Source organism: Alosa alosa, chromosome 7 (assembly GCF_017589495.1).
Source record: "Alosa alosa isolate M-15738 ecotype Scorff River chromosome 7, AALO_Geno_1.1, whole genome shotgun sequence".
NCBI classification, from domain to species: Eukaryota; Metazoa; Chordata; class Actinopteri; order Clupeiformes; family Clupeidae; genus Alosa; species Alosa alosa.
Genome location: NC_063195.1, coordinates 24,263,641 through 24,290,140, shown reverse-complemented (window position 1 = coordinate 24,290,140; position 26,500 = coordinate 24,263,641). Strand labels below are relative to the sequence as shown.

General features: G+C 44.3%; 1 protein-coding gene across 1 annotated transcript in view; it reads right to left on the bottom strand.

The window, feature by feature from the left end:
• LOC125297821 (VPS10 domain-containing receptor SorCS1) overlaps window positions 1–26,500 on the bottom strand; it is a 163,064-nt gene that overhangs the window by 64,954 nt on the left and 71,610 nt on the right. The window contains 2 exon segments of the mRNA XM_048248319.1: window positions 16,121–16,220; window positions 24,986–25,053. Coding sequence (XP_048104276.1) covers window positions 16,121–16,220; window positions 24,986–25,053 — 168 coding nt within the window.

Genomic DNA, 26,500 nt, shown 5'->3' with positions numbered 1-26,500 from the left:
TCCCGTGGCATCAAGGAAGCAAAAAGGAATACACTCACAAGATAACCACCCACTTCAAAGACAGCAGGAACTCACAAAGCCTATGGCAGGGCATTCCAGGCCCTCCCACGACTACAAGCCAGCCCACAGAGCTGTGAGAGCAACATCCCTCTGCTCAACAACCTGAACCGCTTCTTTGCTGCGCTTTGAAGCACAAAACAGCACCTGCCCACAGAAGACCCATCCCCCCTCTACATGGGCAGCCCCTGTGCCTCTCTGCCGACAAGCGTGAAGGGACACTTGCTGCTATCAACACCGATAAGGCAACAGGTCCAGACAACATCCCAGGTTAGATGCGCTGAAGGACTGCGCGGGGGAGCTTAAGGATGTCTTCACAGACATCTTTAACACTTCCTGAAGCAAGCCATCGTCCCATCATGTTTCAAAGCTGCCACCATCATACCTGTGCGAAGAAAACTGCTCCATCCTGCTTCAATGACTACCGCCCTGTGGCACTGGCACCCATCATCATGAAGTGCTTTGGCGGCTTGTCATGTCACATATCAAAGCCATTCTCCCCCCCCACCTGGACCCCTTCCAGTTTGCATACCGAGCCAAAGCGGTCTACAGAGGATGCAATCTGCTCTGCCCTCCACCCAGCCCTCACCCACCTGGAAAAAAAGAGACTCATATGTGAGATTGCTGTTTATAGACTTCAGTTCTGCATTCAACACCATAATACCACAACAACTCATCTGCAAACTTGACAAACTGGGACTCAGTACCTACCTCTGCAACTGGCTACTGGACTTCCTCTGTCAGAGGCCCCCAAGTAGTGCGTGTTGGCAACAATACCTCAAGCAGCATCACACTGAGCACAGGGGCCCCCAAGGCCGCGTGCTCAGTCCGCTGCTCTTCACCCTGCTGGCGCGTGACTGCACTGCAACCTACAGCAACAATCACATAGTGAAATTTGCTGGCGACACAACTCTGGTGGGTCTCATCACCAAGGGCGGCGAGACTCAATACAGGTTGGAGGTCGACCATCTGACCACGTGGTGCAGGGACAACAACCTCCTGCTGAGCGTCCAGCAAGACCAAAGATTGTTGTTGACTTCGGAGGGTCACACCCAACACCTGCCACTGACCATCGGCGGTGCTGTGGTGGAAGGCGAGCAGCACCAAATTCCTGGGGGTGCACATCAGTGAAGACCTCTCCTGGACCACCAACACTGCATCACTGGCGAAGAGCTCAGCGCCGCCTGTACTTCCTCGCGGAAACTCAGGCGAGCAAGTGCTCCACCAGCCATCATGACCACATTCTACCGAGGCACCATTGAGAGCATCCTCTCCAGCTGTATCGCTGTGTGGGGCGGAGCTGCACTGAATACAACAGGAAAGCCCTGCAGCGCCAGTGAACACAGCTGGAAGGATTATTGGTGCTTCACTCCCCTCCCTGAAGGACATTTACACCACCCACCTCACCCGCCAAAGGCGACCAAAATTGTGAGTGATGCAAGTCACCCGCTCACAATCTGTTTGATCTACTGCCCTCTGGGAAGAGGTGCAAAGCCTCTCGCTCCCTTTTCCAGACTCACCAACAGCTTCATACACCAAGTTGTAAGGATGCTGAACTCTCTCCCTCCTCTCCCCTCCACCCTCAGCTACATAACATCCTGGACATTGGACCCACAATGGCCGCCTGCACTCCCACTTGCACATTGAACACTTGCACACTTGTACACTTTACAACTTGGTGTTGTTGTCCTGAAAACACAACACTTCTGCTGCTCTTACATAACTTGCACCACTATGCCACTTTCTTCATTACTCAGGTCAAACAGAACTACCCAAGCCTCTTATTGGCCTGACTTTGCACTAGTTTTTTATTGACTGTCTATGCACAATTTCAACAAAATTTTTGCTGCTCTTATTTTTTCATTATTATATGTGCCCTCTTATTTACTTATTTACTTACTTTTTGTTTTACTTGAATGTTATGTTTGTCTGTGGACTTAAAATTGGTAAAATATGTCTTGTCTTCACCGTGGGATAGTGAAAGCGTAATTTCGATCTCTTTGTATGTCTGGAACATGTGAAGAAATTGACAATAAAGCTGACTTTGACTTTGACTTTGACTTTGACTTAATCTTGCAACCTCTATTATATTCATGTCATTCTCTCTATGTGACAGACGGAAGCGCACCTAACAGGAGTTCTGTGCTTCTCATGCACTAGGCATACTCACCAATCAGAAGTGGCCCAACTTAAAGTGACATTTGGAATATTTGGACTATGAAACATTATATTGTGAATCAAAGCACGATCAGAATATCTGTCCAAAAAGCTTTAATACAATTAAACAATTATACAATTAATTATACAATTAATAATTAGTATACATCAGACCAAGAGTGGTCTATCTAGATTGATTGTACTTTTGCACAGTTGCAAGTCTTGCAAGAGACTACACTGCACAAACAGTTGCTTCATCAGTTACAGATGTGAAAGCAAACAGAATATTATGTTAATGCACAAAAGGTATGATAAAGTGCTAACAAACTTTTTTGCCTGAAATGTCCCAAGCTCCTAACTATGAGTTATGACAAAGTCGTCTGCGCAGTCTGTGTACCCCAAGAGTCACCTCCTAACTCAAATTCGGGGGAGGGGAGATTTGTTTAGAGAACCGGTGACCATTTTCATTCGGCGCCAGCCGACTTGTCCCATGGAACAGCATTAGTGAGTGGCTCATGGCCGAGCAGCACTGCCCAGCGAGGACCATTCGTCAAATGCACACATGGTAATATTAACGGTCGTGGGCAGTGCCTGCCTCACTAGTTCATCAATCTTCGGAGAACGTGACCTACATGCTGACCAAACAGAGTTAAAAAAAATGTCTTGCATGGTGCACGCACGCACACACACACTTAGGATTTATTTTTTCCGCATTTTAGATTGCTATTATTTTTGTCCTTCTTTTTTTGATGAAACTGTTACGCATATTATACAGTGGCAGAATGCGCGCAACAGTTGTATACATAAGAAACGCCCCGATGGGTTGCTCCTCCCTAAATGTGGAACTCCCGCAACTGCACGTAAATGACAGATTTAAGTGAAGGGGAGAATTTGTGCAGGCTGAAAACGCCTCGTTTTTTTTTTACTTATGCACCCTTACACATGGAAGAATTCGTCTGATGCCTGATGAAGGGCTAATGCCCGAAACGTCAAATTAAATCTAATTTATTGGGAGCTATTGGTGTAGCAGACTTTCTTAATTCGTTCAGAATTTGCCCCTTAGTAATTAGGACTGGAGTTTCTCCAATGGGTTCTGTTGTTGGCGGAGTCATTTTTCCGTCAACCTAGCCGTCAGGTGACGGTGGCTACCTCAGCCTGCCCTTCTCACCGATTTGATAAGTACACAAGAACAGCTGCTCCAGGTGATGTTTGCCAATAGAAAAATCATATATCATTGTGTACTGAGAAATGGGTAATGGAGATTTTGCAGTGAGCCGGCTTACCCACGTGTTTGATTAGTTATGCCTTGACCTTCGCTCAAGTGGAAACTCAGGTGAGGACAAAGAGTGGAAGATGGCCCAATCAGTGCATCCTGCAGGCTTTTTTCTTGCTTTAGAACTAGAACTGTTGGTAGGTGTATCCTATGTGTATGGAATAGGAAACTTCTTAAAAGAAGTTAACTCGATTTGACCTATAACAATCCATGATTGCTGTTATGGGGGGTTAAGTATAGGTGACGACCTACTGACTAAAGCAAACTGATATAATCATTCCTTACTGCTGATTGCTTTAATTGATCCTATTATTGACCAATCAAAATCTTGGCACTTTAACTGACACAGTGCTAAAGTGGCTCTTAAAAATAGCTATCCCTTAGCGTAATAGCCACTGTGAATTTCAGATACATAATTACAACATGCTATTGAGTTCATGATTTTAGTTTATTTCGTACCGCTCCCTTTCTCTTTTTTCCCCACACACACACACACACTCTCTCTCTCTCTCTCTCTATGGATCTCTTTCTTCTAGTCTCTGAGTGGCCCAGTGAATGAGTCACAGTTCTTTGTAAATTATGGGGCCATGGCGGTTCAAAATGACAAAGGTTAATGAAGCCATTGCTCTCCACCGAGAAGACCGGCGAGTTTCTTTTCTTTTTCTTTTTTTTTTTGAGGAGAGAGGTTCACAAATGCTCAAGTCTCCCACTTGGCCCAGCAGTAAATAGCCTCTGATAGCAATTTAATGGAATTAGATGCATGTTTCCCCCCTCCCCCTCGCCCCAACTCACCCACCCCTACCCCCAAACTAATTGGATTGCGCCACTTCACTGTAAGCCCATGTCTAATATGCCTTGACAGTGGCAGTGTTGATATGACTGCTCTCTTTTTCTGCTAGTGTTTTTTTTTTTTATTATTATTATTATTGTGAGTGTGTGCATGGAGGAAAACAGGGGGGAAACTGTGTGTCTGCATTGTGCTGCAATTCTAACTCCACTCGAGCCCCTCTGGTGTGCTTCTGCACTGAAATAATTAGCCTTGGATTTACATTTAGAGTTCATTAGCAACCATTTAGGGCTGTTATTTAAAAAGCACCACCAGAGGCGGAAGTGTTATTGTGTATAACTTAGGAACTCTGAAAATAGCTGGGTCGGCACTAAACAGCGCTGTCCATCTGTGAGGTGTGTCCTTGGTAAAGACTGTAAGGTCAAGCTGACCTTGTCAGGGGAGACGGAAGAAATTGCTGGGTTCCCCAGCAGTCCATTCTGGCAGCAGCACATTATCTGTTAGTAATATCAATATGATGGGATAAGATGCCACGTTCCTTGTTAGGAGTTAGGGATCTTACATTGCTAGAAGGCCTCTCAGTGTTATGCTACAAGGAAGTAACTTCACCTGAAGAAATAAATGTGCTATGGTACACCTGGGTACAAAACAACCCCTACATTAACACCAATACGATCCTCAAAGAGCTTACCCCATGTGCATGTTATTTTAGTTTAATTTTCAAATAGGCTACATTGGAATTTTGAACCTCATTGTAAAGTTCTCAAAGTGCTTAAGTTCTCAAATCTGACACCATTGGCTTGTGAGATTCACCCAAGTTCTGGATTCTGGCCCTGGACTTCAGTTTTCCTCAGTAAATGCCATGCTATGCCTACTAGCCACATCACATGCATGTACATGCAGTCAGCTTCAAACCCTGTGAGAATTGTTGTGACAGCTAACTGCTACTTGTTAACGAGATCAATTTGAGTGTCTCTATAACCATGAAAACAAATAGTTAGTGTATGAATTATAACATGGTATGTTGGGGGACAGCCGTGGCCTACTGGTTAGCGCTTCGGACTTGTAACCGGAGGGTTGCAGGTTCGAACCCCGACGAGTAGGCACGGCTGAAGTGCCCTTGGGCAAGGCACCTAACCCCTCACTGCTCCCCGAGCGCCGCTGTTGTTGCAGGCAGCTCACCATACCCGTCAACACTCCCGTTTCTCCCGTATTTCAAGGTCATCTCCCAGCACCCTCCCGTTTTGTTATTTCTCCCAGAAAACTCCCGTAATTTGCATGGCCATCAACCTTCATTTTAAAATCATTGATGCATTCAGGTTGCCAGATTGTGTATGAAATACACCCTACACATACACGATCACTTTCAACCATTTTGTCATAGGCTAAAACCTGGCAACCCAAATAAGGAAGTGGGTGCCAACTGCGCAGCCTGAGTCTCGTCGTAAGCAAGCGGGCTAGATGAATGGCCTAGTCCAGAACTAGCTGTTGTGAAATTGTTGGGAATTTAATTGATTAACACATCACATAAACTGTTATTGAGTGTTGTTGATACACTGAACTTGTTCCCTCGGAACCAAATCTGACAGCAAGCAGCTTTGGAGTTTTGGAAGTAGGCTGCAGGCAGGCAGCTGGTGGATACATAACTGGCATGCGTAAGGTAATGGTAAGGTAAAAGCAACGACCGAAATGCAGTGTTGAAACACGTGTATGAAACATATTAAATATGCAAACACAGATCCAGTATAAACACTGCCCCGAAAAAAAAAATCTCCGTTTTTGGAAAGCTAAATGTTGACAGGTATGCAGCTCACTGCGCCGGGATTAGTGTGTACTTCACCTCACGTTGTGTTCACTGTGTGCAGTGTGTTTCACTAATTCACGGATTGGGATAAATGCAGAGACCAAATTTCCCTCACGGGATCAAAAGAGTATATACTTACTTAATGTTGATAATAATTCTCCTTAGTGTGACAAGGCATCAGCACAAACAATAGTGAGTATGTACAGTACTGAGCAATAGTGAGGTAAGCATATTGTACAATATCTGCACACACACTACAAGCATTAAAACACAATGCTGTATGGGCAAAATGCTACGTGTTGATTTATTAACCAAGGTTACCCTGCGCTTGTAGAGGCCGGCCTGATTAGCCCAGAGACCAATGCTAGGTCTAGGTGTCTGGTGGTATAAAAATGCGATTGCTTGAGTGTTTTTATTTTGCTGAAGAGCTCAGGGGACGACCAAAGGCATTGAAATGACCTGAACTCTCACTGATGAGAGAGTAACGTGTGTTAGCGCACTTGCTAAACCTGCGCAATTTATCAACAATAAACCTCCAACGCCTAAAAATCTCAGTATGGGGAGTTGGCCTTTTGCCTCGCAGGCATCATTTTTGGAGTAAAAATAAAATGGCACCAATTAGGTTGTGTTTTCTTTCCAAAAGGTGCATTATGTCAAAGGGCTTTGCTATGTGATTCCCGAATGAGTCACCTCATAATTATTAAACTCCTGTCTTTTATCTTCTCTTCAGGTTGTTCTAGTATTTTTACATGCATGAGATTTTGATAGGTCTGGCTGTAATGCGAATGAAATCCTTGACTAGCAACTCTAGGGCTTTTTTTATCTTATCCTGTGCATAACTGAAAAAAAATCTCCTACATGTCTAACATTGCTGGGGTGAATGGATTACATTGGGAAACAGCCATGGTTGAATAGTGATGAAGCACCATCAGCAGTGTTGGTCTCTTGGTGCTTTTCTTCCCTCCCTGCTCACGGGTCACTGCCTCCCGGAGGCGTCCATCCAGCAGTGAGAGCAAGGTCTCTCCCTTCTACTGCCCCAGGGTTCAGGCTGTGACGGAGAGGACAGTTCAGTATCCGGCGGGGGCTCTCTCTGGTGCGGTGGGTGCAGCCCGAGGGACCCGGCCTGTTCTCAAGAGCCACCTGCCATCTAGTGGCAGGCGAAGGAATCACACACACACACACACTCACACACAAACACACACATAAAAACACCCTCCATCTCTCTCAAAGATGGTGCTATTGACCATGCATTATTCATTATATTTGCCAGTGGTAGTTATATCCTGACTGCTGTGTTTGAACTGAAGTCATTCTCCAGGCCCATGTCTTTTAAGATTCCAAATAACCGCCCAATGTTGAGTTGAGACTCTAATCAAGTCTCGCATGCTTTCAAACAATCACGATGCAACAGCAAATCGCCGTCGGCATCCAAGGCCATTGGCTCAACAAGTACACACATACATACACATACACACCTTATATCTTTCAGATGAAATAACATAGACAAACAAACACGTCACACACACACACACACACACACACACACACACATTTACACCCTAATAAACATCCTCTCAAACATAAGTTGCCACTTCCACGCACGTTGCCTGTGAAACAGTTTTGTCCAACACAGATCCTCACAGGATTCGGTCAAGGATCCACTACCACCCAGCGATGTTTCTGCCACCGCTACCCCAGCATGAAGGGAAGTTCTTGGAGCGACAACAAGGAGAAAGAGGAAGGAAGTGGAAAAACGACACAGGAGGAACGTCTCGGGGGGCGACGTGGGGAGCACCCATCGGCGCGTCAACCCCCTACCCCGCCCAACTGTGCCTGGCGAGCCCGTATGGAAAGTGCATCCACACCTCCCCCTGACAGACGTTGAGGGGAAGCCATCGTGACAGGCCAGTAGATAAGCCATTCAGCCACACAGCTCGTCACTGTTAATTGCCAGAGTCAGTATGCCATAGTAGCTGGTAAAAGGGTGGAGGTTGGAGAGGGAGAGAAGGGGTGGCTGGGTGGTTAATTTTCTTTTTCGTTTGACTCTCTCAGCGCAGTGTGTGTGTGGACGCTCTGTGTCTCCTTTGAACACCTCCTCTTTCTTGCACACACACACACACACACACACACACACACCTCTTTTTTATTTCTTTGGCTCTCTCTTCCTCCCTCTTGTTCTCTCTCTCTCCTTCGCTCCACTCTTTTTCAGATGCTGACAGAGAAGGCTCCGCAGAAAAAAAAAAACGTAAATGTTTTATGATAAAGCCTGGAGCTTAGACAGATCATTTTGCCCTAATGTACTACGCGTCTCATCGACTATTCTCTTTGTGCCCCCCCCCCCCCCCCCCCCTATTCATTTAATACGGAGGATAAGAAAAACATGCGCAGAACCTTCAGATCAACGCTTCCGTTCTCGGCCAATTACCAGCGAAACGGCAGCTACAGTATACACACGTGTTCCCCGCTGCATCACCATCTCAGCAGTGTACTGGGGGGGGAGGGGGTGTTAGGGCCCAGAATGTCCCCTAAAGAAAAGAAAGGGATTTGTCGGATTACACTGTGAATTGGCAGGGGGAAATAAAAGAAAATAAATGGAAGACAAAAGCGGGAGGGCAGAAAAATGGTGTGCTTAATTGAGGCTACGATGGAAAGGTCAGCAGCGGCAGGAGGGAGGTGGAGGTGTGTGTGTGGGGGGGGGGGCGATTCTCCGCACGGGGGAAGGAGGAAGAGGAGAGGGAAAAGTCTTCCTCGGGGGCCTAATTGAATGTCAGCAGTTGAGCAAAAGGTCTCACTGTGTGTGTGTGAATGTGTGTGTGTGTGTGAATGTGTGTGTGTGTGTGTGTGTGTGTGTGTGTGTGCGTGGTACCAACATGCCACACAATGCAGGCAAACAACGCAGGGAACCTAAGAAATCCAACTTACCCAACAATACCGCTTGGATTCGAGAACGACAAAACACTGATATTTTCTCCACCGTCAGCAGCGATAGGCGGACACGCCTGCCCCCACACACAAACATGCTGCTCTCCCATCCCTTTGAGTGTAGCGTGTTACTAATTATCCAACCCAGACACCGCGTTATGAGATCTACTTCACGCACACTTCCTCCTCCACATAACAGTAACTAGCCGTTTTCAAAAATAAACACACAACATAAACAATAACAAGCCCTGCTCACAGGGTTTCCATGGCGTAGCAGACTTTATAAACCACAGCACTTTCATTGCTCGTTTGCTTGCCTTGTTATTCCACCAGCTGCAGTGCGGGCAGACCCATTAAGGCCGCTGCTGTACAGAGGCCTGCCGTAAGGCCACCTAATGAACATGTGAAACCCTGGACAAGAGTGGCAGACATTTCCATCTTCTCCCCTGTCTCTCACTTCCTCACTCTCTCTCTCTCTCTCTCTCTCTCTCTCTCTCTCTCTCTCTCTTGCTCTCACTCGGCCCTTCCAATAAGACTCGGCACTGACACTTGATCCTGGCGAAGCATTTGAAGTTGCGGCTAATTGACTGCTTCAAGACATCCGCCCGGGCTCACAGGCCTGACCCGACAAGCTGGACTTAATAAATAGCAACACATTTGATTCCCACTACTGGTAATTGGGCTGCCAGTTTGACACTAGTGGAAAAAAGAGAGAAAGGAAAAAAAAAAAACCAGTTAAACAAATTAGACGAGGTTGGGGGAACCACTAGCCATGAATACTAGTGTAAGCTGAAACTGTTATTAAACACTTAACGTTTGTGTGTTGTTTGTGTGTTATGCTTCTTTAATGTCCCTCCTTGCTTTGTTCTTAATGGTTTTCAATAACAATATCCATCTACATGGAGGGAGGAGACTAGATAAAACTCGGTGCATTTCTTCTTTTCAAGCTAAGTACCTGGATGTGGGGAAACAATGGTTCAGTTCTCTCCGTGCAAGGCTGCAATCCCCTTGATTGCTGGAACCTTTCATTTTTGGCTGCTGTGCTCAACCGCACGGCAGACATTTTGGGATTATGCCTACGGCCTGACAGATGTTCCTTGTTTTGTTTTTTTCTGTTGCTTTTTTTTTCTTCTTCTACTGGCCACTGCTGGACCGCTTACTTCCGCACAAATTCGGAGCACATCAAGAATCTGACACGTCCTAGAGCCGCTTTCCAAACTGCTGTCGATCGTCACAGTGAAAGTTAAGTCCCATAGCACAGTACCAGCATCGCACAGAACTTGCCTTCACTCTCACAACGACGATAGCTCTACATTGCCTTTTTAAAACATGCTGTCGATGGTGTCCAGCCTTGTGGCTAGACCCACTACCTACTCCTGATTCATTACCCAATAGATCTGACCGAATAATCAGAATATTGATAGAACGTAATCAGCTGACGCTTCTGTGCTCGTATGTCCGATGTGTAAAAAGCTATGATCAGATGATTCTGCGCCTGATTTTAATGACCGCCATTTCAAAGCCTACCCACCGCATTTTTATTCCACGTCCATATTCAAAACCCTACAGCGTCCCTTGTTATTTCTGACCCCACCTACGCCCTAACTATCCGTTATTCATTGCTCTATAGATAGATCATCTAATTGAAATTGACAATACTAATATGTTCTCATCACCAGCGATTTCGAAAAAACGGTTAACACAAACGGTTAATCTACAGTACAGTTGTTTTTCAGCGGCTGTGCTCCTTGCCAGCCCCTGCTCCAGTTAAAACTGAGCACGTTTCCTGTTTTCCTGGGCAATCTGTCGCAGCCCCATCTGATCTATAAAACTGGTGACACGCGCGGCATACTTTTGGGCAGTGTAATTTGGTTCGCCCTTCTAAGGTCACGTCTGGGTTTCACCCTTGGCGCACGCATTTTTAAAAAGTGTTTTGGAGGGGGGAGAAAAGTCTGTTGCCTGTTAAATATTAATTTTGTTAGCTTTTTTTTCATCTCTCTCTCTCTCTCACTCTCTCTCTCTCTCTCTTTATAAAAACTGAGCTTTCTGTGAACACAAGGCGTCGATGACAACGACGAGGATGCCGGCGACTGAAGGCCTTTGAACATGAAAGCGGGAGCCATTTCATCTGATACGCATTCCTCTTCCGCCCACCTGCACTTATTGCAATCTCGCTCTCGCACGCAGCTCAAATTGTTTTCGAGCGGCGCGGAGCACGCATGCATGTGCCTGAGCACGACCACACAGCATTAAAAAACAAATCAGACGCTGATCACCCGCTGATAGCATCAACATTCAGCGTGGTGTCAATCTCTCTGTCTCTTTCTCTCTTCCCTCTGTTTTCTTTTTTTCTATTTTAAATTATATTTTATTTTTTTTTCTATTTTTTTTATTAAAAAAAAAAAGTGGAGAAAAATTGTTTGTATCTTTTCAGCAATCCACCTTAAAAGCCACGCAGGAGTGCCACCGGTGTGGAGAAACTCATTTTCCTCCGGCTGCTTTTGCTGCACTTTTATTGTTTCATTCAAACGGGGTCGTGGCAACAAAGCCACAAACAGTGCCGTTAATACATCCAAGCATACAAAACAATCATATCTGAACATTTTGTCCAAATGGCATGGAAATACTGGGGGGGTCTTTATCGGTTGGATATTACTCATTAACAGGTGAAGGAGAGAGTGGGAGCTGTGAAATGTGTGTGTGGGTGTGTGTTGGGGGATGGGGATGGTAGGGGACTTTGTAGCCTTAAAGGTATAATGAGATATACTGGGCATCTTTTGCTAGAATAGATTGATTCTGAAAGTATACAACTGAAGAAATCCCGCCCCTGCCTTCTGGCTACCACCTTATGCCTCATTCACTCCAGACGCATGGCATGCACATAGAGGCTACTGTTACCATGTTAACAGGTTCGAGCTTTCACACAGCTTGCAGGCGTTGCTCATACCACTCTGCAGCTACAAGCCAGCTAGCAATGGCGCCTATTTTTCCCTCGAGAGGCAAGTGTGTCTGAAGAGGTCCTATGAAAAGATGCAGTGGAAGAGAGTAGCAACTCCTCAGCAACCCCACATAAAAGATGTTTCTGGTGTGAATGAGGCGTTAGCCACTTAGCCACTCTCCCAATGCACTTGAATGCACACTTGGCACAACAGCATTCGACATAGAGACAGAGCACAACGGTCTGGCAACCATGTAGAACTTTGAAACAAGCTACAACACTCGCAAACACACGCAGCCAGATGGATTACATACTGTACAGAAGGCTACAAGAACAAAAGCAGTCAATGCGACCCGCTTAGGCTATGGAAGAAGTGCCGCGAGTTGATGTACCATTAAAATTTCCAAAATATTATTTTTATGTAAAAAGACTTAGGGTTGCTTTAGGAGGATTTCAAGTAATATAGCAAAACAAAAAAAAAAAATGCTTCAGAAATTACCTCCTCTCCAACCTCTAATTCAGCCTTGAAATACCTTGTTTTTCCAGCATGGTTAGCCACAGCGCCTGAAGCATGTGGGACCAAAAGCAAATATAAAAGCATATGGCTTGCATCAGTGATTCCCCCCACTCCTCCCTCCTCTCCTTTCCTCATGTCGTTCCTTAGTGGACTGTATCAAGCCCTTTTTGCGCTCACAAAAAGGCAAAAGCTACTGAGCGAAAGCTACTGAGCGAAAGCTGGCTGCTGAGGCCTCGTCCAATTTCGGCCATGCCTTCACACAAGCATCACTCACTTCCCTTCCTTCTGTCCATTGGTCTGTTTCTCAGTCCCGCCCCCTGTGGTACGGCGAGGCTGGGCATGCATGAGCGAGAGATATTAGGATATTAGGATAGTTGTTTGTGCAAGATGTCCACTTAATACTATGACTGCTGGCCATTTGTGTGTGTGTGTGTGTGTGTGTGTGTGTGTATGTGTTGTGTTGTGTTGTGTGAGTGTGGCTGCTTTTCTGCCAGTGTCCACTGGCTTGTCAGTGCAAGTGGTTCTTTAATAGTTGTGTCAATCAGTGTCTGTGTGTGTGTGTGTGTGTGTACTTACTTTGCTCATGAAAGCCCTTCTGTTTCTTAGTATGTCCTGTTGTGCAGTCAACCCGTTTCTCAGTTAAGATTTAATAGAATTCAACACAAACTTTGCATCCCCAATATTGTAACCTGGAAGCCAGCCAAACTTTATGAGGTCGGGAAGTTCGGTCTGGACTTGTTCCGTTGTGGAGCAACTATGCCCGAACCAGAGCAGATGTGTAATACCCCACCTCCTAGAAATTATCTGCCACAGCTTATTAATGGGTTTCATCAGGTCCCTTGCCGGGTGTATAAAATCAAGCACCATGCAGTCTGCATTCATAAACTAGGTGCTTGATTTTATACACCTGTGGCAAGGGACCTGATGAAACTCATGAATAGCTGTATCAACATTTTTCTCATTTAAACCACAAGTGATTAATGCTGCCATTATCATCAGCAAAAACCTAAAGACCAAAATAATAGTTTTATAGTTTCAAATAAAGTTGCACAGGTTAATTTGGTATTTTCACATGTCACTAGTTCAACTGCACGTATTCAGAAGCAATGGGGTAGGCTACTCTCACCTAATGAGGGTATCGAACCTAATAATTAGTATGCTTACTATCAGTGTCTGTGAATAGCCTACCATAACACTAACACAAGTCAACATTAGCATAGCATATTAGCATTTATAAGTAGTAAGAACGAGCCCAGCAGGGGAATCAGTTTTTTAATGAACATTACGCCAACAGCATAGAGACATGATTTTTGGTTAGACTCCTGTCTTATCCTCTGACACAGACAGCATCACAAACTGGAACTACCAACAAACGACACAAGTGCGCCTGCTCAGGGACAGTAATTCCAACCACCAAACTTTTATGCGATTGAAAGTTTGAACTACTTTTTCTAGAAACACCGAATCCAAGAACCACGGTTCTACCTACAAAGGTTGTGACGGAAGTTAGCCAACTACGCTTTTTAGGACTATCCAATTGAGTGCAGAGGCATTTGCCCCCCTGTATTAGTTCAAACACGGCCCATAATCAGATTCTGTATGTGAGTATGACAACATCAGGCTACCAATACTGCATGATCAGGAAAGAAGGAGAACATGGGCACTGTTGACATTCTACCCTCACAATACTGACAGCAAATGCACCACTTAATCATCAGTAACACTGAGGCTAAAAGCACCTTGAAAGACCCTGGCATTGAACATCTTGCTTTTTGACAGGTGACTGGCGTTGTTTCTCTCTCTCTCTCTCTCTCATTTTCAGAACTCCTCATTCACAGCAATTTCAGTGCTGTCAGGAGGCTTTTGTTCCTGTTTGCGGTTCTTGTCCTATGTGCAATCTAAGGACACACACACACTCACGTCGAAAAGTTATTGCTTATGGTGACGGAAGTACAAGAACTGTATGTTCTTTGTTCAAGTGTCTTTGTTTGTGCCATTTGTTAAATAAGAAAACATGGCATAATCACTCATGACGGTCTATGCAGTGCCACTTTCCATGGCAACAATTGTATTTTCCTTCGATTGCATTATACCAATTTAAACATTCCCTCTCTCTTGCAAGTCAGGGTAATGTGCGAGTCTAAATTTAAACCGCCGGAGGCTAAATTTAGCATAATGAAATTCTCATTCGTAATACGTATGCATGTACAGCATAATGCTTACAAGGCATGGCTCTGTGCTGGCGAAAGGGAAGGGAGGAGAGGCCGCAGACCATCAGTAGTCAAGACACATTTTATCTTCATTAAATGGTGATAATTAACGAGGAGAAAATGGGCCTGTCTGACTGCAGTGCTGTGTGGAGAAAAAGGAAAAAAGGGAGGCTGAAGAGAAGTTTCTGGAAGACTCGGGCTTGAGGATGGAGGGTGCGGGGCACTAATGATTTGCACCGTCACTTTACTCCCGCCGGAGTGCCGGACGGTTTCGCTCGTAAATGCAAACTCCTCTTATCTAACTTTGATTAAAACACTCAGAATTTATGAACGCCCCGACTCCGAGCGCTTCATAATTCATGTTGCTTTGGCCAGGGGAGAGAGAGAGAGAAAGCAAAGGCATTAATATTGATTATTAAAGCATTTTTTGGCAAATTCCCGTAAATCTTTTCTGCTTTTATCCCTGATCTGTAGTAACTCTTTCCTTTAAGCTACACTCTGTGACATATAAATCAGAGAACACTGGAAAGTGAATGTGCGCCGAAAAACCTTCTGTTGTACAGGACCCGTCTCCGAAGGCGACAGAGAACTCAGACAAAGGCTGAGACAGATAGGGAAGAGAAATGAAAACAGCTCACTTGACGGCATGGATAATATATCCTCCTGAGAACCAATCCATAGACCTATGTCCTCTGTAGTGGACATAAGTTCTAGAAGCATACCCCTTTACCCCTTTGAGCTATTCTATCAATTCCTGTGGTCTTTTAAAGAGGACATCCTGGGCTTTCTAATGATATATCATGTGATCAAGTTATTTACATTTTGAAATAATAGTGACTTGTCCATTATAATGGACACCAGGACCAAAATATTTTGATTTTTTGGGAAATTTAGGAGATCATTTGTATAGGATGAATGAGGGGGGGGGGGCAGATTTGGAGCTCTCAGGTGATGAGTGAGGGAATCAGAGATGAGGACTATGATCCTGTGCCTCAAGAAGATAGCGAGGAAGAGTAAGACTAAAAAATGAATTATCGCAGATGAAAGAGTAGTCTAGAAGGATAAATAACATTTTCCCTTATATTTGGTTAAGTTTACCCTTAATTTAATACCACTAAAAACATAATTTGTCCATTTTTGTCTATTTTCATGGCTACCTTTTCATAGTAAAACGGTCCTTTTGTCCACCACAGGGGACATGCTATAAAATTTAAAATAAAAATAAATTTAAAAAAATAAAAATTGTAAGATTTTTTTTAAATCCTAAATAGAAAGGAAATCACAAAAAAAAAAGAAATTGTTGGACACTTTTTTTTCTTGGTTCCCAGGAGGATAAGGATGGACTCCGAGGGAAATGCATGCATTCAGATAGCGTGTGTGTGTGTGAGTGAGTGAGTGAGTGAGTGAGTAAGATAAAGAGAGAGAGAGAGAGAGAATTCAACACATATCTCTTACCTTGCGCTTGTTGTTGGGACTGACGTACAAGTAGCTGAGGATTGTCTTCACCCCCACCTTCTCGTTTAGCTTCTCGTAAGTGGTCCCATAGTCGGTTGACCTGAAATTTAATAAGAGACCCTTGATGAGGCTTTGATGAATTAGTTGTTGCAATTAGACCCCCCCCCCCTCCTCATCAACCACCACCACTCCCCCACTGCCCCTGCTCCATCAATGAATCTTTCTCAGAGTCAGGAACATGCATAAAATTCAATCACTCCGGTTATTCCTATTAGATTGGTGAGTCGAGGGTATTCAGTGGTAGCGGGAATGAAATACCCAGAGGAATTATCACAGCTACAAGAGCTGCAGTGGAATGGAAAAAAAGAGAGATTTTCTGGGGAAAGATTGGCAATTTGTGCGACGATACCTTTCGGGTTAACATCACTGCACCGCTTGTCCTCAGTATTCATGAAGAGAAGCTGTTATTTTGGAATGTTCTTCTCATTGTGACGTCCTGCTTTGTTTGATAATGTGGTAAAGTGTATGTGATCAAATAGATTTTATTTGGCTGGATGAAAGCTTGGATGAAATTGCAACCTTAGATGTGTCTTTGCAACAGCCATGCACTCTCATACTAAGACGTTATCTTCAATAACATTAACGGTATGACGGCTCTATCAGTGGTAATTGCATGTTTGATGTTGTGTCAGCCTGTCAGGGTAGGCCATTATAATAACATGCTCTTATCGCAGCGGATATTAACAGAAATGTCTTGACAATTACAGATTATGGTAACATGGCACACATATTACTGAACATCATGATTATGTGAGGCGTGGCTATGAATAAGGATACTTTTATTAATATGGCTTAAGTTATACAAGTCCAACACGTTTTCATCATTCCAATGGATTAATAGCATTATTCTCATTATCTAACATCCACTCACTGTCTACAATATCTGTAATACCAGATTAATTGCATTGTTATGTCAACGTTTAGTCAAAATATACATAGACTACAGCAGAGTTAAACTAAACTTGAATTTCCCCTGGGGATCAATAAAGTATCTATCTATGTATCTATGTATCTATCTATTTATCTATCTATCTATCTATCTATCTATCTATCTATCTATCTAAACTCATAGCCTTGACAACACATTGAGGTATGAAATTTGGTGATACAAAGTGTCAGCACTCAGCGCACGATGTGCCATCATCTGTGTCCTCCTTTGTCAAATCTCAACAGATAGCAAGAGAATAGCTGAACTGGATTCTGGCTACTGTGGCTATGTAACCAGCGCCAGCCTCATATAAATCAACTCACAATGATGGAGGGCCACAGGTAGGCCAGGTCAAAAGGTCTTAGACTCGGAGATTGTTTGGTGGAGCGCTGAAGTACACCACCACTATAGGGGACTGCGGCACCCACTTCATTATGCCCTCTTTTGTTGGCATTCACACAAAACGTCAAAATGTAATTAAGTTTACAGTGAACAAATAAATCATAGAAGGTTAGACTAACATCTTGGCAGGGAGACCACTGGGTGGTACCCACATAAAAAGTCTGGAGTTCTGCGAGGACGCCAAAGTTTTTTTTTTTTTTTTATTGTTTGTCAAAAAAGTTTCTATTGCCTGCCTGCCTTCCTGCACCCACAACATCTCAGATTTGAGGATGGATTCCATCCCTCCGATAACTGTCAGGTTTCATTTCAGGAAATTTGAGATAAAACAAGCTGACTGAACTGACTTGAGAGAGAGAGAGAGAGAGAGAGAGAGAAGGAGGGGGAAAACAGATTCTAGACGCTGAGGTGAGCACAATGAAATATTCAAACCTTTGGTCAAAACACTAATGTGAAATGTGTGTTCTGTTGAGATCTGGCTTTTCAAAATGTCTCCTCAAGTTTTAGCAACTTATCCGAAAAACTGCCAGTTCAGATTTATTTTTTGTGGGGAGGCCAGCTCACTCAATCAGGAGCCCTTGCTGCCTGTGTGTGTGTGTGTGTGTGTGTGTTTGTGTGTGTGTGTGTGTGTGTGTGTGTGTGTGTGTGTGTGTGTGTGTGTGTGTGTGTGTGTACTGTATGTGTGTGTGTGCGTGTGTGTGTGTTGGTGGTGGTGGAGGCTGCTAATTTTATGTTCAGAGAGAAAAGCAGTGACAGCAGTAGCAGCAGCCACTCTTAAAAACCTCCATAACAGCTTCCATCAGCTCTTCAATGGGTGCAATCAGACACACATCTTCTGAAGTACTATCTGGAAAATGTTTTTTTTTCCCCTCTCCACCCTTTTCTTCCTTCCTCATTTATTTCCTTTACTCCTGTTTTCATATCACAGCTTGAACGTATTCTCTCTCTCTCTCTCTCTCTCTCTCTCTCTCTCTCTCTCTCTCCCAGCAGTGACGCATGTGTAAACAAATAGCACCACAGAGAAACAGCGTGGCTCAGGAGAATCCTTTCATTTTTAGCCTTCCTTCTACTCCAGATTATATACTGCCGTAACAAAGTTTACCAAAGCAGTGAAACACGTCAGCCATTTCTCTTCTTCTTTGCCGAAATTTATTCAAAGTGAGTCACGGCCAAAAGACTTTCCTTTCTTCTTTTCCGCCCCGCACTCCAAATAAGGGGTCATTGACATCCGCTGTGCCGGGAAAGTGACATCATCTCGCTATTGATCAGCTTCTCAATGGCCATCAAAGACCAGAGCTGATTTAATGCCCAGTGGCATTACTTTTTGTGTTACAACCTCTCTCTCTTTCTCTCTCTCTCTCTCTCTCTCTCTCTCTCTCCCCATCACTCTGTCATTCACTCTCCATCTCCCCTCCTGTCCCTCTTTCTTTCTACCTTTTTCAATGTAGCAGTGTGATTGGACTGAAACTCAGAGGAACGGAGGCAGGGGCAGTGTGGAGGGAGAGAGAAAATGAGCTCCCGTTCAAGGACGAGACAAAGTGAGGCGGTCAAGATATCCTTCTCTGCCCTCATCATCTCAAACTCTCTGTCTCTCTCACACAAACACACTCTCATCGCTGCCTAGCTACAGACCTCCCACATTTATCTCTCTCTCTCTCTCTCTCTTACATCCTGGTATACCATTTCCTGGTTCCTCTCTCTCTCTCCAAACCATTACATCCTGGTATACCATTAAAGCAATTCAGGCTTATCCTACATCCTGGTATATCATTAAAGCAATTCAGGCTAATCCTACATCCTGGTATATCATTAAAGCAATTCAGGCTAATCCTACATCCTGGTATATCATTAAAGCAATTCAGGCTAATCCTACATCCTGGTATATCATTAAAGCAATTCAGGCTAATCCTACATCCTGGTATATCATTAAAGCAATTCAGGCTTATCCTACATCCTGGTATACCATTAAAGCAATTCAGGCTTATCCTACATCCTGGTATACCATTAAAGCAATTCAGGCTTATCCTACATCCTGGTATACCATTAAAGCAATTCAGGCTTATTCTACATGTGGAATCAGTCATGATTAGATGGGGTGCACAGAAAAGAACTGAGAAATAAAAAAAAAACGTATTCTATAAGTTAAAAAATAAACTCTCTTTGAAGATATGCCTGTCTCCATAGAATCATGCAGAGCTAATTTAGAGTCTTCTCGTTAAATCTATATCTATCCTATTCCTGTATGTGATGAGAACTCCTAACTCTATAGTATGTGCCTTGCTAAGTATATCCACATCAAGCATTTATAATATTCTGTTTTATCTGCCTTGGTAACAACGAGTAACAACCTTGAAATTTGTCCCTCAAAGACTATCTCTCTCGCAGACTTTGAGTGGTACCATGCCAGGAATCAAAATAAACCCGTCTGTGATGTGTCGTGTGTCTAATATGGCCGACTCGCCGTGTGTGATTAATCATCGCCGTAGACGTGCAGGTATCGAGAAAACGCCACTAATTATGGCGGCGCATGTCGGAAAACAACCCAGCAGTCGCCTGAGGGGTGAAAACCGCTGTCGGTGGTGGCGTTGGCTGCGGCGGTGGCTGTGGATCTGCTAAGTATTCCAGATTGTTCCGCCGGTGTGCGAGCTCATCTTTTGCCAGAATCTCACCGGAGGGGGAAATCGGGGAAGGGGAGAGGAGGGGAGGGGGCTGAGCGTGGACGTGCTCCTGTTGCGTCCTCGACCGGCCGGCCAGTCGGCCGGCCCTGCGCTCCCGTGGCTGCCCTACGGCAGGCTCACAGGGTCAAAAAAAGAGAGCTGAAGCAAAGAAGCAAAAATAAGCAACAAAGCTACCTTTCTTTTCCCCTCTCTCCCTCTCTCTACCTCTGTATATGTCTGTCTGTCTGTCTCTGCCTTTCTTTTAATCTTTCTGTTTCCCTCGGTGCCTCCCTCCATCTCTTTCTCTACCCTTCAGTCTGCCTGGCTGTCTATCCGTCTGATTTGGATCTCTCTATCTGCCTCTCTTTCGATCTCCCTCTCTCCCCTATCTTTATAAGTATATACAGCTATGTGCAGAATAATGTTGTGTGTTTTAAAAAAAATAATAAAGCTCAAAATCCTTAGAATAGCTGTTAATTCCATAATATCAATGCATTGGGAACACTGCACATTTAATTTCAAATCAAAACATGACCAAAATTGCCTCAGAAACAGCATTTTTGATGTCACCCCACAAGGTTTCTATAGGATTGAGGTCTGGGGATTGGGCTGGCCACTCCATAACATCAATCTTGTTAGTCTGGAACCAAGATTTTGCTCGCTTACTGGTGTGTTTTGGGCCATTGTCTTGTTGAAACATCCATTTCAAAGGCATTTCCTCTTCAGCATAAGACAACATGAACTCTTCAAATGTTTTGATGTACTGAAACTGATTGGTGATCTCTGCTGTCTTAACAGTGTCCTGTGGCTTGAATTCAGTGCATGGGAGCCGCAGACGCAGTTTGTCCAACGACCCACATGCACTGAATTCAAGCCACAGTACACTGAAGACAGTAAAGCATGGTGGTGCACAATTCATGTTACGGGATGTTTCTCATAATGTGGTGTTTGACCTATTTATCGCACACCAGAGATCATGGATCAGTTTCAATACATCAAAACATTTAAAGAGGTCATGTTGTCTTATGCTGAAGAGGAAATGCCTTTGAAATAGAGGTTTCAACAAGACAATGACCCAAAACAATAGGGAGCAAAGTCTTGGTTCCAGACTAGATTGACGTTTTGGAGTGGCCAGCCCGAACCCCAGACCTCAATCCTATAGAAAACTTGTGGGGTGACATCAAAAATGCTGTTTCTGAGGCAAAACTCAGAAATGCAGAGGAATTGTGGAATGTAGTTTAATCATCCTGGGCTGGAATTCCTGTTCACAGGTGCCAGTAGTTGGTCGACTCCATGCAACACAGACGTGAAGCAATTATCAGAAATAATGGTAATGAAACTAGATATTAGTGCAGTGATTTAAAGTAAAGCCACATCTTGAGACAATTTTCAGTTTGTACAGTAAATGTTTGAGTTTGTAAAACATTCACTGCTATTTTGTTTTAACTGCCTAACATTCCTTTTTCTTCAATTTCTGTAAAGGTATAGCACAAACTTGATTGTCATGTTTTGATTTGAAATTGACTGTGCAGTGTTCCCAATGCATTGGTATTATGTAATTAACAGCTATTCTAAGGATTTAGAGCTTTATTCAATTTTTTAAAACACACTGCTGTTATTCTGCACATAACACACACTTGTTTGATCCCGTGAAGGAAATTTGGTCTCTGCATTTATCCCAATCCGTGAATTAGTGAAACACACTCAGCACACAGTGAACACACAGTGAGGTGAAGCACACACTAATCCCGACGCAGTGAGCTGCCTGCTATACACAAATCCGGCGAAACACGGAATTAAAGCAGCGCCGCCATTACTGCGTTGCCTTGCTGCTAAGGAAGTAGCGAAGTAATGTGTTGGTCCTGTAGGCGGCTGTAGCAGACGTTAGCTGTAGATGCGAAATCTTCTTCTTTTTCTTAATTTTTATTTAGTATGTATGCTGTCCAGTGATGCCAGGAAAAGTGTGTTGTGTAGTCGGCTGTTTTAACAACAGTAGGAATATACAGAACTATGTAGCAGTTGCACATTGTTGCACATTGAGTGCCCATGTTTACAGGCTTACGGATTACACAGAGTTCCTTGTCGAGGACTAAGATGTGCGTTAAAAGTGGATGAAATACATACGATTAATAAAATAATCCTGAATACCTGTAAGAACATGTATTTTACTGCTACAAGTGGTCGTGGCTAATAGTTATTTGCAACTTCTGAAGCTTGTGATATTAGCAACACAGCTCTTAATGATAGCATTCGGCTTATTGTTGTCATTAATTAATACACGTCTTAATACATTATGTTGTCAATAAATTACCTTCATTGGTAAGTTTTGGCCACTGCCTGACATCTACCCAATGTTCCCTTTCACCTGACATTTTTTCATGAGCAGGGTCTCCTATTTGATATTCTCTGACAGGATGTTTTCATTGAAAAGCCATTAGAAGGCACTGGCAAGTGTCACACCGTCACACTCCGCAGGCACACAGTAATGGCGGCAGGCAAGATGGCAGCGCCCATAAAGTTCGCGGCGGATTGGTGTATAGCGGCGCTCTGTGAGCAGTGAGGAGTAGGTGCCTTGCTCAAGGGCACTTCAGCCGTGCCTACTGGCCGGAGTTTGAACCGGCAACCCTCCGGTTAGTCCGAAGCGCTAACCAGTAGGCCACGGCTGCCCCTTTTCCTGTCTCTATCCTTCCATACCATGCCCTGTATATCTCACCGTTTCAGCCTTGCCCTGTCTTTCTCTCCTTTCAGTCTCCATGCCCTTCTCTTTCTCTTTCTATCTTTCTGCCTTTCTCCTTTTCTCTGTTTCTCGATCTTTCTGCCTCTGCCTCTGCCTCTCTCTCTCTCTCTCTCTCTCTCTCTCTCTCTCTCTCTCTCTCTCTCTCTCTCCACTAGGCTGTGCGGGGCCCGTGTGCATATTTCTAAGCGGAGTGGGAGGACAGTCAATGATGGACGCGTCATTAAGAAGCCAATGTGCCTGCATCAGCCGATTAATATGGGACAGCCGCCACGGCTTTGGCCACGTCTGTAGGCACTTAAGTGAGGGTATTTGTATTATGCTACATTTAGCATGAAGTGTGTGTGTGTGTGTGTGTGTGTGTGTGTGTGTGTGTGTGTGTGTGTGTGTGTGCTGGAGGTTTTGGGGAACTGCGCATAAAGGGAAGGACAGTGGGGGTCATTCTGAGCTTTGAGTGAATTTGTTCTCTTTTCTCATGTCTCCCTGTGGACCTACAGTAAAGCTCAGTAGTAAGCTTGGGGAGGGGGGTCCTCAGGCTAGTGTGGATACTGTTGCAATATCAGTGATGGGGTTAAATAAAGAACAAGTCTTAACCAATTTCTTTTTAGGTTCAAATGAGCAAAAAACAAAGGCCAAGATAAATATTTTCAAGCAATACGACAAAACAGTCAACTCGACGACATTTCAGAAAGTTGTATTTCACTGCTGCATTGTGTAGACTATATGTGCTGCTGACCTTGTCCCTGATGCACCACTCGTGCAACATGCCAACAACAATGCATACCAAAGAACTCAAGAGACGGGCGTCTGACGGGCAGGCACAAAAGCCTGGCGCTAACGTTAGCTCAAGGCTCCGTGAGGCACTTAAGCGCACATGGACGTGAACCAAGATGACAGTAGGATGATGTACTGCTTCCACATGGTCATTCGAGACCCATGGCAAACATTACACATTATATCTAAACGTATACATTCAGATGATAGAATGTCCTGGGTATTAATCATTTCTAATTGTAATGAATGTAAACGTGGACCATGGCCACAACAGGACGATGTACTTCTTCCACCTAGTCATTTCAGACCCATGTCAAACATTACATATTATATCATTCAGATGATACAGAGACGTCCTGGGTATTTATTATTTCTAATTGCAATTATTTCATTTATAATTTAATAATAGATGTTTCAGATGTATGCAACTTAGATGTAGAACATGCAGTGATCTGCGCACACTAAACTAACCCACTAATCATCATAACTTTGATTGATGACTCAAATCGTTACCCCAAACACCCAGTTTTCTACAAACTCATGATGTTCTTCCAATTCAGGATTGGTCACTATGCCAAAAGTATGCCTACCTGGGTTTGAGAACATTAGTGCATGCTTTCTCAAATAGGGTAGATTGACCACAATGTTGAAGTGAGTTTATCAAGATATATAAGAAAAAAGGTTCCTAAATAAATAAGGGAGAGGAAAAAGCCAACAGGATAACAACATTAAATGAGAGAGGGAAACAACAGTGGGTGGCACCTGCTTCAATCTGAAACTGGTACATCACAGGTGTGGGTAATCAGGTGATACTGACGAACACCGCCCATAGGGGGCGCAACAACTGAACACAGGAGAGAAGGCAACGCCTTTGGATTACACTCAACTCTTAAGAAGATGATGCAGAGGGCAGAGTTCTGAAGGTGAACAAAACTTCAGTCAGCTCCTTCAGATAGTTCAAAGCATTTAGCATGACCCCCCCTCTGATCTTAACATGCAGAAGACTGCTTCAATAAGTCAGCTATTTAGCACACTTCACAGTGTCAGCCAGAGAAGCCCTTGTCTTTCTCCATTGCTTATTTTCAGTACACGAGTTTCCTCATTTCCTTCCACAACAAACTGCCTGAGGGCTTGATACTTTGCTGTTGTGAGGCAGTTGCAATGGCAAAAATCCCTCAATGCTACCATAAGCTACACTGGCTGTGTTACCATGGATATCTGTGAATATACTTATATTATGTCTAAGGGCTTTTGGAACTGGAGAACAAAAAAAATAAATAAAAAATGTAAAAAAAATGCACTGGTCCACTTACCGCCACAGGGAGCTCTCAGTCACACTGCCCAGATTGAAGTCGTAGAACTTCGTCAGCATCAGGATCACCTGCGGACACAAGACAACGGTACTCATTAGATCAATACACACACCCACACACACACGCACACACACACACACACACACACACACACAGTACATACACAGTGGGAGGAGATCCCGAATCCCACGCTTGACATACCGTGCGTCATTACAGCGACCGTCTAATGGACAAACACATCCCGAGTTTATCATCATGATCGTAATGTCCATTAATTGCCCATTCACGCTTGTCTGACTGCACACTTTTCACAGAGCCACTGACCATAAAGCATTGCTAAGCTTTACACAGGGGGGAGAAGAGGATTTACAGTGTAGACTACTACAGGCACACCTGTGGTGGAGGACCAGCCTCCTGCATCTTCTCCTGGTCAAGAGTATCTACCCCATACAAGACTTCTCTGCTCAGTTTCTTGGAAATGTTATGTTTTTTTCCAGTTTGAGCTTCTGCTGTGAAGTGGGAGAGAGATGAAACAGTTCCTAATCTAATGGAGATGGAGAGTTTACCCCCTGCATTGGTGCGTCTTTTTTTCTTTCTTCTTTTTTGCCTGCACACTGCTGAAAGATACATCAGCCTCCCTGTGCGAGTGGTTAATTATTTCCCCCCTCTCATTATTTAATCATAGCAGACTGAAACTAAATACCGCACAGTAAATACTCCACCGAACACCCCAAAGGTGTGCGAGATTCCTAAAGTGGGTCAGCTCCAGTCTAGAGGGAAAATGGAGATGGGAGAGAGAAAAAATCTGAGAGCTATGAATCTGCCGGAGGCTGAGCGTGTGTGAGAGAGTGAAAGAGTGTTTATTGGAGAAGCCCAGAGGTTCCGTGGGTTGCTGAGGGGGAATCGTCGAACTGTTGTGCGGAACCGGTGTTCTAATTTTGTCCCCCGATTGGGCATCAGCCACCACCCCGAAAGCTAAAACGGTCTTCGTGCCCCCCTGTCGTCTCTCCATCTCCGTCTCTTTTGTCAATACAGACGAGACCAACTGGTGGTGTCGAGGAGGGGGGGGGGGGTATAATGATGTCATTTGCATTCTGAAGACACCCGAAGCCAGCGGGTCAGCACCCACCGAATGGATTCGCTTCTACTTCACAGGCGAAACCATCCGCAGATCAATACTCCGCATATTCCGCATGTAATACGGGCTTGGAATGCCGCCAAGTGCACATACGCTGTCGGACGTTGGTCGTTCCAAACCCCCCCCCCCCCTCCTCCTCCTCGGCTCCTTCTTCGTTTTTTTTTACGGCAGACTCTAATTCAATTGCCTGTCACAGATGAGGAAACAGTCGGTGGCAATTTACAGTTAGAGCGGAGGTCAAGACGAAGCCATACGGCTAAGCACCGATAAAGCCGCAGACGGCGGCCATAATAGAGATGCAAAATAGCCGACTCCACAAATTGCTTTTTGGATATTAAAGCCGTTAAAAACGGTCGCGGTGGGTGTGCCTCCATGGG